The sequence below is a fragment of the Equus asinus genome, chromosome 25 (assembly GCF_041296235.1).
Source record: "Equus asinus isolate D_3611 breed Donkey chromosome 25, EquAss-T2T_v2, whole genome shotgun sequence".
In the NCBI taxonomy this organism is placed as follows: Eukaryota; Metazoa; Chordata; class Mammalia; order Perissodactyla; family Equidae; genus Equus; species Equus asinus.
In genome coordinates this window covers 40,094,605-40,107,090 of record NC_091814.1, presented here as the reverse complement: position 1 = coordinate 40,107,090, position 12,486 = coordinate 40,094,605, and the positions used below count along the sequence as shown (strand labels likewise).

The 12,486-nt window shown below is 40.8% G+C and overlaps 1 protein-coding gene across 1 annotated transcript in view; it reads right to left on the bottom strand.

The window, feature by feature from the left end:
• NMNAT2 (nicotinamide nucleotide adenylyltransferase 2) overlaps positions 1-6,930 on the bottom strand; it is a 134,341-nt gene extending 127,411 nt beyond the window's left edge. Inside the window, exon 1 of the mRNA XM_014850288.3 lies at positions 6,708-6,930. Coding sequence (XP_014705774.1) covers positions 6,708-6,792 — 85 coding nt within the window. The 5' untranslated portion in view covers positions 6,793-6,930. The remainder of the gene's footprint in view (positions 1-6,707) is intronic.
• Between the last annotated feature and the right edge of the window lie 5,556 nt (positions 6,931-12,486).

Below are 12,486 nucleotides of genomic sequence, written 5' to 3'. Positions count from 1 at the left end.
CTCCAAACTTTAGGCTGTTCATTTTTGACTTGGTCTATTGGAAATTTGTGTAGAAATGTTTCTCTTGAGATTCATAACACCTTAAAGGATGTTCCTACTAAGTGATACTTCAAACTATTTCTTAAAAGGCATATGAACCTATTAAGTCTGATGGTTCTAAGCATAGAGGCTTAGATATGCAGAATAAGATCAAAAAGAAAAGAGATACTGTGGGGGCCTGGAATTTGGCCACCCCAAGATATGTCTCTTTTGCATGATTATTTGGGGCTGGTTACTTTGCATACAGGAAAGCAACTGAAAAGTAGAATTTACTTACCCTTTGTAAGAGATATTTACATTGTAAAGGAAAGCTCCATCTGTAAAGATATCTCCCTCTCTACCAGGAAGAAGGGGCGGATGACCTTATCTCTAGAAACTCTTAATCAATGGGGAAGGCAAGGACTTAAATCTGCATTTGTTTATTGTTCTTGGCTGGTAACCTCCTGTAACTGGCTCTCCCCATCCCCAACATCCTCCTTTGTCTTTAGCTGGATATGATATTTAAGGTGGGGGCTTCAGCCATTTTGGTGAGTTGCTCAGCTTGCCTGAGCCTCTCCCATGTATACATGTTATAAAGCTTTGTTTAATTTTCTCTTGCTATTCTGTCTCACGTGAATTTAATTCATTCTCCAGCCAGACAAACCCAGAGAGGGTAGAGGAAATGTCTTCCTCCCCTACAATACTAAAAATGAGTATTTCTACATTTCAAAATTCCTCGAACATTAACTTTCTTTTTGCTCATATCCTGTTCCTTAGTTGGGATGAATTCCAGATGGGAGATTTGCCTCTCATGGTTAGCTTAGGTCCACCAGGCTCAGTTAGTCAATTCAGCAGGAGAAAGAAAATCAAGACACCTGTTTATGTGAAGAAAAATGTCCTAAATTTTCTTTTTCAGTCATTATTCTCCTATCGTGAACAGACACAGCTCCTGCCAGTGAAACGACCAGGAGTGATCCATGAGTTTCCATTAGCGGACCTTCAACTTCTCAGGGAGTTAGAATTCCCAAACATCTGCATGAATATATTATTACAGCCATCATCACAGTGATAAGCAAGTTCTGGAATGGTCTTTGGAACTGCATCAACTGTTTCCAATTTCACAGCCTCAACATTAAAAAAAAAGTCAATGTTGGGACCCTGATTTTCTCTCATTTTATACTTTTTTTAAATGCCAGCAAACCTTTTTTCATCTTTTTATGTCCATAATGTTAACCAATTTCAATATCTTTCTTGCATGAAGAACTGTGAATAATCTAACTGGAACCTATTGGGAGATTTCACTAGAAGATTCAGATGTCCCAGGCTACAAAGAGACTTTGAATTTAGATACTTCCTTATTTTGCATTAGTGCTTGGTTAGAATCCATATTTCTCAAATTTTAGAGTAAGAAGTATGAATCTTCACATTTCCCACCAATGCCAAACTTGCTTCTCATGCAGTGTCCTTTACTCATCCATCTTGTACAGAAACCTATGAGTTACCCTGGACTACTTTGCCATCACCCATCCATCAAATCACCAAACAAGGATCTCTTTTTACATCCTACGTATTTTCAAAATGTACTCACTCTGCATCCCAAATACCAAAAACTTGGGTGAAGTGACCGTCTTCTCTGACTTAACCTAGGTACTGGTGAAATAGGTGCCTAGCTGTCCTACATTTCCATTCTTGCCCTTTACCAATCTATATTCAAAATTGAATTAAATCATAATTTAAAAGATGACTATGGCATCCCTTTACTTAAAAAAAGCATGCATGTTTTCTCATTGTCATTAAGATAAAATATAAATTCTTTAACATGACCTACAAGCTGTTATAATTGATCAGTCTTCCACCTACCTTTCCAGTCTTAACTCTTACTCCCCTCTTCCTTGAGCCATCCTGAACTTTCCTTTGTTCTAATATATGTGGCTATCTCACCACCCCAGCCCTTGCATATAGCTGACTCCTCTACCTGGAACAAGATTCTATACATTCATTTATTTTTTATTTATTCAACAACTATTATGAAGCAAAGACTTGCTATTTGCAACTCTTATTATAATATACGATTATGGAAAGCCTACTCCATACTAGGTATAGGAAATAATTCAATGATGAAAACAGGCATGGTTTCTGTCTTAATAGCTTAAGGTCTACCATGGAGAACAGTCACGAATCATACAGTGAAATGAGAGTTATGGCATGAAAAGTATAAGGTGATGTAGGATCAAATGTCAGGGTCACCATACTTAATTTAGGAGTCAGTGGAGGTTCCCTGAGGAAGTACTGTTGAAGCTAAAATCTGAAGGGCGAGTAGGTGTTAGTTGTGGTAACAGAAGAGTGTGGAGGGAGGAGGCGGTGGGGGGAGTGGTGGAAGGTACGTTCTAGTGACACAGTTAAAAGGAAAATATACAAATATTAAGAAAAAAATAGCCTTTCTTTATTATAAGCATAAGATATTGAGAACAGATATATTTGTTGAATATATTTTGTTGATAGCCTGTCTTGCCAGGGAAAAAAATTCTTAAAGTTCTCATTACCCTTTGTTGATAACTAAGTTCAGGTGGATCCTCCTTTCATAGGTGCTGTTGTAACTAAAAGAATAAAGAAGAAACATCTTGGATGAGAGAAAGAGTCTAGATATCAGGAATCTGGTTACGTCCTAACTTTTGCTATGACCTTCACCAAATGACTTACACCTGTACCTCTGCTTTGTCTTTTGTAAAAGGAGGATGATAATATCATTCAGTTTAACTTATAGCGTAGGATCGAATAAAGATGGTGCAAATGTATAAGTACCATACTATGGTCAATGACCTTTTTTTATAGGCATTTCAAGAATATTAAACAGTTTCTCAAATTCTGACAGTTCTCTCTATATTAGTAGCAACTCAAATTCATTTTTCTTCTGACTTCTAGTTGTATCAATAGGGCTGCATTTCGAATTCCACGACATGTAGAGAGCCCTCTTCATCACCCTTTAAGAGGAACCGATTTGGATCATATCTCTTTCAAAAGACCCAACTGTTCAAAGCAAAAATATTTTGAAGTAGAAAAACTAAAAAATCCAGTTATTTTGCAATCATCAAAAAATGGGATACATTTCTGCCATGATCAAGTCTCAATTCCTTTATTTTTTATAGCGAAACTAATCTGATCAGTCCTTTCTTACTTTTCTATTTAAATTTGCTATCTGATTTCCCAGTGGTGGGTTTATGGACAAATATAGCAACAGAAATGCAAAGAAATTTATAATGAAGTATAATTTCTGCATACCTAATAAATAAGAACTTGCACGTACAAAAAAACAACCAACAATTTCTAGCTTCACATTATCTTCTTATGTAATAGGGCAGACCCATGAAACAAAACATTGTTAGTTATGGGTTTACTTTGCCAAAAACTTTTATTCATCCCTGAAAACATCTTAGCTACAGTTAAGTATATAGATGTCAAATATTTCTATCACAAACATTAATCTTTTTCCTATATGTTTCTATAGCCATAAATAGGAATAATATCGACTCCCTTTCAGAGTAAAGGGAAAAGCACATTACAAAATATTTTACTAATATTGAGAACTGTGCAAGTACTACTTTACAGAGATGAAGAGTGAGTTTTTAGTTCTGAATGCCACTTCTCTTTTTGTTTATATTCTTTCTTTCTCTTTTTTCTTTGGATTTCAAAATATAGGAGCTCTATTAAAGACATCTAATTTTAAAGTTCTGTTTGGGTCTTGTTAAAAATTTTCTATTACAAATTTCAGGCCTCTTAAAGAAACTTTGATAATTTTATTACATTAATTATTTTTGTATTATTGCAGAGAAAATTTTAAAAGCCATTTAAAAGGAGAAAATAGTTCACGGATAACTGTTTCCTTTAGAGATGGGAATAGAGCTCTTAAGGAAATACGTATTTAGGAATCTCATTTAGCTGATGGCCAATTTAATTCTAATCTCTGTTAGTATGTATTTGAAGGAAATAGAGTTCACGGAATTATGGAGTCAGAAGATTTGTGAGCACTTCTTCCTGTCTTTGGTACAGTGCAAAGGAACTGAGGAATGTGGCGTTTGCAAGAGGAACCAGGAATGTGGCGTTCAAGTCTCAACTCTGCCACCCACTCTCCATGTCACTTAAATCACTTCAGGAAGTCAGCCTCTGAACATGAGTTTCTCACTTGTAAAGTAAAGATAATGATGCCTGTCTTATAAGCTTGTTATTAGGAATAAGTGACATAACATATATGAAAAGGCCTGGTAAACCGGAAACTGCTCTCCAAAAATAAATTACAAAATTTATCACAAGCTCAAAGTTTCCCACAAGAGAGATTCCACAAAAAATAGTTTAATATGTATTTGTGGTCTTCTTCTTGCTTCCTTTTCACATATATATCTGCTAAAACCTCCCTTAAGTTATAAGCTCCTAAAGCCACAGTAAGCACACCATATCCTCTTTCCCTTTTTCTCTCTGGATTACACATAACTAATTGACACTCAAAAGGCTTTGTTGACAGATATTCTCTTCTTCCCCAGTTCCGATATCAAGCAAACAGTCGTGACTGTCAAAGAGTCTCCTTTCACCTATTCTGTATCTTAACCTCCCTGCTGTAATCCAGGCTTATTTCCACATATTCTCTTCTCTAAGCTCATGGAGAATTGGCAGGTCAGCATCCACTCAACAAAAGCCTTTATCACTGTTACCAACCTCTATTCAGCTGTGAGACAGAATCCTTAGTTCTCAGTCTAAATCTGTCCCTCTTGCAATCCAAAGCAAGCAGAATTAACGATATCCTTAGCCCCAGGAAGAAAGAAAGGAGGAGTACCTGCTGGCTCGCTAAAGATTCCTAGAGCTAAGGAGTTCCAGAGGAAAGCTCATCCCTGTCTGAGCAACGGAGAGGAATAAAGTACATCAACATAGAATGATTAGAGGAAATACGGACATAGGAGAAAAGAAGAACAGGGGTGAAGATATCAGAATCAAACGAAAGTGAAAGTAGAGTGTTCCCAGGGCACTGACGTTCCCTTAGAAGAGATGCATCCTGATGAGATGCTCTGGTCTACCCTGATGCTTGAATAAAAGTCTTTATTTAATAGGTAAGTTGGCATTAGCTCCTAATAAAACACTTTTAAAAGCGAAGGGGTGCTGCGAAAGGGATGGCTACCTCTCAGTCCCCCTCCTTGGATCCTATAAATGTGCCTCCCTGAGCAGCGCTCTACTCCACGTAGTTCTAATATTCTTTCCCCCGAGATTTTTAATAAGCAGGCCCAGTTCAACGCACCTTTTAGGTTTAAGAGAGGAATATTTTTAGTTTAAGCTACCTCACCCAATCCTTACCGATATGTTGTGGCTTTCATTAAACAGCGCTAGGAGGGCTCACTCAATCCTCAGGCTCAGAGTAAACACGTGTGCCCGCAGCCAGCTCCGGCGCGCCCTGTGTTTCAGCACCGCCGCCTCTGGATAGCGCCTTGCTGGCCGGCCGGGTCAGGGCCTCCAATCCGTCTCTCATCCAACCCCAGCCCACTACCTCTCCTCTTCTCCTCATTTCCCTCAGTGCTAGAGAAAAAAAAAATACCACCATCTTCTAACCTCTCCTCAATTCCGGCTTCTAAAGTGACCTCCGTGTCCCTCCCTCAGGGTCTAAACTCGCACACCCCCGCGCCTTTGGGTCTTACAGGAGCAGCAGCGAAGCCGCGTCATTTACCCACTGGTGGCCCAAGATCTCCAATAGGTATCGATCACCTTTCTCTTGCCGCTGCTGAATGCCAAACAAGCAGCCAGGAGCCCCCCCTTGCTCCTTCTCTCTCCACGCCCCAAAGCCTCCAAGAAACAAACGCGTGATGATGCGCCCTCCACCCACCCCCCAACACACGCGCGCGCACACACACACATACAATCGCAAGCCGCAAGCTTTCCGGGTGCCATTGTCACCCTGGGCAGAGCCTCAGCCAACTTGGGCCCCCATCCATTAACACCGGCTCGCAAAGGGCCGCCCGCAGCGGCCGCCCCGCCCCCTCCCCTTCCTAGGCAGCGGGTCCTGGCAACCAAGCCCAGACTGGCCAGGCCCCCCCACCCCATTCACTCAGCCATCCACCTCGCGCAGGCAACACGCGGTCCACAGCCCTCAAACATTCGCCCCTGGGCCGCCCTGAACCATCAGCCAAACCCTAAATTAATCTCTTTGAAGCCTCAGCTCTGTTACTAGTGTGTTGTGTGTGTGTGTTTGTGTCTCCGAGGCATATACATCATTTAACTCCTTCGAGCTTTCCGCCTATCCTAAACAAACAGCACGTTATCTCCAACCCCCTCCTCTGTTCTCCACGCCCAGCCTCTGCCCCCATCCCGATTCTCACCAGCCAAACAGCCAAACCACCGCACCACCGCACCCCAGTTCTCGAACCTCGACCTCCCGCCCAGCCCACACCAACACTCACTTCCAGCCCCTCCCCTCCCCCACCTCTTGGCCCCCTGCGAGCGGGGTCAGGCCCGAGCAAGTGACGCCTCGGAAGCGCAGTCTACGTCCCCTCCCAGGAGCCAGGAATAGAGGGGCTGACCTCCCACCAGCGAGATCAGCCTGCTCACCCCTCCGGAGGGGCACACGCCTTACTGTTCAGTCGCCCTGGAAAACACAGGTGCCGGAGAAAGAAGAGAGGAGGAAGCAGCCTCCGGGGGTGGGCGGGAGGACTCACCGAACATCTGAATGTGCCCTTTGGTGATGGGATTGAAGCTGCCGCAGGCAAGCAAGATAACGTGGGTCTTGGTGGTCTCGGTCATGGTGTGGGTGGGTCCCTCGCCCTGGTCCAGGGGTCGCCTCTCTTTTTGTGTCTCGATGTGTCTGCAGAGGGAGAAAGGAAGGCGAGGCTCCGGTGGTGGATGCTGTGGATTCCGAGGAGCCGCTCTAGACGCAAACCGCGTCACTCCCCGCCTCCCCTTAACGCTTGCAGCTCCGGCAAAATCCGAGACCGCTTTTGTGTTGCTCTGCTGGTTCCCTCTCTTTGCTTTCTAGCTTCTTTCGCGTCTCTCGTCCTGGTCTCCCACCCCTCCCTTTTTCTCGCCCCCACCCCTGTTCACTCCTTCACACTTTCTTCCTTAGTGTTTATCTACAAGGGAAGACATGGTACCCAAATCCAGAACCATGAATACTTACAGCATGGTGTGAGCTCTTTATATCTCTTACCTCCTTCTGATATAGTTTGCCTCCTTGTCGCTAACATTCTTCTGTCCACATCTACTTTCTCTAACATTTCCAACGCCAAAAATGTTTGGTCTTAAGAACTGTTTTCTTTCTTGCTTCTTCGGATTTTTAAGTGAGAAATGATCACTGTTCATTTCAAGAGTGTTCATTTCTGCCTTTCTTTTTCCCCTTATCTGATGATTTTGAACTATTGAACTGAGCCACATCTTGACCTAGTGGTTGCCAAAAATAGCAGGAACCTGAATCTTTCCCCTGGAGTGAGTTGAAATAATGCTATCAGATTGAGAGAAGATGGATGGGGCCAAGTTTCTAAAGCTGCCTTAGAAAACTATTTTGATCTTACATAAGCTATCAAAGTTGAGACAAAGATTTACCCATTCAACAAGTATTTCTTGAGTGCTTGCTATGTGTTTGGCTCTGTTATAAATCCTGCTGATAAAAGCAAAGTCCATGTCTTCGTTGAGTTTACATTCTACTGGAGGGAGATAGACAATAAACAGAGAAGGAAAATATTAGATGGCAATTGTGCAACACACAATAAGTGAATGCAATTCACTCTCTGACAGAACAAAGGTGAGTGGAGGAGAGGGGGTTATTTTAAATGAGTAGCTAAAGAAGGCCTCTCTGGGGAAATTTAAACTAAGATTTTAATGACAAGGAGTTGCTAACACAAATATTTTGGGGCTGGGAAGGGCTTAATATACTCACAGAAATGAAAGAAGGCCGGTGTGACCAGAACGCATGAATAAGCGGAAACATGCTAGGAGAGAAGATTGGACTGGTGGTGAGGACCTAGTCAAGTAGGGCTTGTAGGCTAGGGTAGGTTTGGAAGGCAAGGAACTCATTTAGGAAATTCTGCTGGTAGCCTTGGAAGTGGAGCTGTCCTTGGTCTAGGATTTATAGAGGTGAAGTTGATGAGAAGCATATGGTCTCAGGATAAGTTTTGTAAATAGACTTTACTGTCTTTGTAGATGGATTGGATGTGGAGGATGAGGGAAAGAGACATCTAGGAAAATGTCTTTGAAATTTGACTTAAGCAAATGAGTGGACTGAGACTCAGAAAGATCGAGAAAGTTTGAGGGATGACCAAGTGTTCTATTCTGATACGATAGACTTAATAATTCTTTTATGTAATTGAGATATAATTGACATATATCATTGTATTAATTTTAGGTGTACATAATAATTCTGAACTTAGAGATCCACAAGTATAAAATTTACCTTTGCTGGGCTTTATGTTCTTGGATAAGTTACTACCCTATATTAGTGGGTTGGTCTTTGTTTCTTATCCAAGGGCATGTGGTAGGTGTGCAGTACATATTTGTTAAATTATGCTGAATAGCAATCAACCCTAATAGGCACAAACTTTCTAGTTTAAGTACAAGAGTCCTAAGAATTGATGTATATTTACAATGGGGTTTGTAGCTTCCCTGACTTAGGATGCAAATTAGTGGGGTAGAAAGAGCAAGAGATGTTGAAGGGAGGCTGGTGTGGTATGCAACTCTTACATTTACTAGCTGGGCAATTAACGTAATTATAGTTGAGCAATAAATATTTATTGAGTGTCTGCCACGTGCCAGGCACTTGACTTAGGGGCTGTGAACAAAAAAAAAGTCCCTGCTTTAATAGAGCTCAGATTCTAGAGGAGGACAACAGACTATAACAAAAGGAATAAACATAGTGGTAGTAGGTGCCATAAAAGAAAAATAGAGCAGGGTAAGAAGAAAAGGAAAGGGAAATCCTCTTTTATTTTAGGTGGTTAGGGATGGCCCCTCCGATAAAATGGTATTTGAGCAGGGACTGGAAGGAAGTGAAGGAATGTGTCATGTGAATATCCGGGGAAGAAATACCTGGCAGAACAGTAGGTGCAAAGAGTCTGAGGAGCAGGAATGCTTGGGCGTGTTCAACAAGGATGCCCTATGGCTGGAGAAAAGAGAGTGGGAAAGTGGTAGGAGACAGATCAGAAAAGTATGACAGATCTCATCAGGCCTCGTAGGCCCTGATTAGGGCTTTGGCTTCTTCACTGAGAAAGAGAGGAAGTCAATGGAGGGTTTTGAGTGGAGAAGTGATGTGAGCTGGCTTGTACTTGAAGAGCATCAGTTTGTCAGGAGATATAAATTTTGGAGTCATCAGTAAAGTTTCATATTTAAAACCATAGGATTAAATGAGGTCACCTATGGAGTAACAGATATGTAAAGAAGAAAAGAGGCCCTCAGATTCAGCCCTGGGGCACACCAAATTACTAATAGTAGCTAACATCCACTGAGTATCACTGGAAGCCCAGGCACCATAAGCCATTTACAGATGTTAATTCATTTAACACTCACAATAACTCTAACTTCATATACTTTTATCCCATTTTAGTGATGAGCATAAAGGAGCACAGAGAAAAGAAATAAGTGGTCCAAGTTCGGATAGCTAGTATGTATGGAGCCAGATTCAAACCCTGGTAGTTTCTATGGAAGCCTCTGCTCTTGATCCAAGGCTGCTATCTCATCTTGTTTCACTGCTAGGCTATACCAACCACTTTCGCAAAGATGAGGATAACTATACCCACCAAGCCACAGAGATGTGAGGATTGCTGATAATGTACACAGGACACTTTGCATATAATAGATGGTCAATTCGTGATACCTCTTTTATAGAAGAATGGGACTTCCTAGCAGAGGGTTGAAGAACAGACTGAGAATTGCCTTACCAAGTCTTTAGGTTTTCCCTTTTTTCTCCAGGAAAAAGGGAAGAGTTGGCAACAAAATTCAATGTAATCTGCTGGAATAACTGGACATTCACTCAATTCTACAAATTAATTTTAACAAAAAGACAGAAAAAGGGGCTGGCCCAGTGGCATAGTGGTTAAGTTCAGCACACTCAGCTTCGGTGGCCTGGGTTTGCAGGTTCAGATCCCAGCCTGAACCTACACCACTTGTCAAGCCATGCTGTGGCAGCAACCCACATACAAAATAGAGGAGGATTGGCATGGATCTTAGCTCAAGGCCAGTCTTCCTCAAGCAAAAAAAAGAGAAGGATTGGCAATGGATGTCAGCTCAGGGCCAATCATCCTCACCAAAAAAAAATGTCCAACTCAAAATTCCCACATGGAATAGTGGTCAGTAAATATTTACTGATGAATTAAGTATGAAAATCTTTTTACCAGTCCAGAGAATAACAATGAAATGTGAATTTGTTATACACTGTGACAAATATGTTTTTAGTCTTGTGGGTTATGTCTTAAGCAAGAGTTTAAATTCTATAGATTAGATTAATTGGTTGTGATTCTAATTGTCTCCTGTAATTTTCTTTATGGTTATCTCTAATTTGTGTATACCCAAAGAGGGCTCTGGAATTGGAATATAAAAACATGGAGAGCGAGTCCTGGTTCTGGCATTTGCTAATTGTTTGGCTTTGGGCGAGTCTTTTATTGCTAAGACTATTTTGTCAACTGGAAATACCATAATACATGCCCTGTGTTCTTTACAGGGGTGCTGTATGGATCAAGTAAAACCATGTGTGAGGAAATGACTTTTTTAAAAGCATGTTAGCAGCTTTAGGTCAAACTCCACAGGTGCTACATACAAAACATCTATTGTACTTAAATGTTTAGTTGTTTCTACTGATGGCTTTGTCAAGGATGTTTCTGGAAGTTCCAATCTTAGAGGGTAATGGCTTTGGAAATGTGTCAATAGTGTATATATCAAGTAATGAAAACAAATACCCAAAAACATACTAACAACAAATTCATTTTCGGTGAAGATTCCAAGGCTGGTTCACATAATACAGAAATATGAACATCAACTCTTGTGTAATCCATGTCCCTTAATCTATATAGTGATCTATTCTCAGGGGTGCTTATTTTAATTTAGATCATATAATTTGGTCCAATATTTCAACTTTCTAACAGCTGGGTTATTGCTTTAGGCTGAAAAGGAACCAGAGTCATTCTTCCATAGTAAGTTTTGCAGTCTGCTCCAGCCAGTTCACTTTCGAAACGGCTCAGGGGAGACAGTCCAAGCCAGAGCTTTCCCTGCTGTAAACATCTTTTCTGATGGGCAGGCTTAAGTGTCTTCTGGGTCTGATTTGAAATGTGCATTTGTAAAGTCTAGCAGAGTGGGGACGTATGCTCAATTATCTCCCTATTTCCCTATTCAACATTAATCATCCATTTGCACCACAAATCAGGGTGAAACCATTCCATGTTATAAAGCTGAGTTGCAAAGTAATATTAGAGATCACCTTTTTTAGGAAGAGCAAAAAGACATACACAGAGATGTGGGTCCCTCAGTTCCCAGGGTCAAGTCAGATACTGAATATTTATTTTCTGTTTTCCTGGTAAAAATATTATTCTGAGAAAACCATGACTCTGGAATTCTCTACAGTTCTTTACATTGATATAGTTCTCTCTCCTTTGTTTTTTCCACTTCTCTTCAAGATAACCATCTTCGGAGACACAGCTAAAATGATTGGCATTTCTTTCCCCATCTTCCGCACAAGCAAATATTTTTACATCTGTGGAGTGAAATATGTCCCTAGATCAAGATCCTCCTTCCTCCAGCTCTAAATCCCCAAAATCTCACTCAGAATTATATTTTCTCTAATTATTCAAATCATATTTCACAAATGAAAGATATTTCCAGATTTAAAACCCGGTTATCAATTATATATAGCAATACTGCTGGCACCACAGTGAAAGGAAAACAGTACACAGGTCTTTATAACCAATAAGCATTGTACGCCATTAAAAATAGGGAATTTCTTCAGATAACTCAGATATCTGCTAATTTCTTCATCATGGCTTCTTTCAGATATATGGGGGAGGGACATGTACAAATTATTATTTTCACCTTGAGACTGAAGATCTCACTACTTCTCATAAAAAGCTTGCCCAAGAGCAGAAATAGGAGATAGACAAGTCAGTTCTAACAGACTTGGAAAGAAGTATAATTGATTAAGAAGTAAAATTATTCCCTGAAATGACATCGGAGAATATCTCTGCCTCCCTCCTTTAAGTCACCCAAATGGAAAACACATTTGGCTCCAGGGAGCATTAAATAAAGGATAGGGAACATAAAATACAAAATATTTTTTCCATGACGTCAATACCTCACAATTTGGTTAAGTCCGATCTACCCCAGAATTTCCATCCCATGACTCCCTAAACTTATGAGATGTGGAAAATAACAGTGCAGCAGAGCCACTCGAATAACTTGCCAGTGATAACTAAACTAATTTCAGAGGAAATGGAGGCATAAAACGAATCTGCACCAATTGGACCTCCT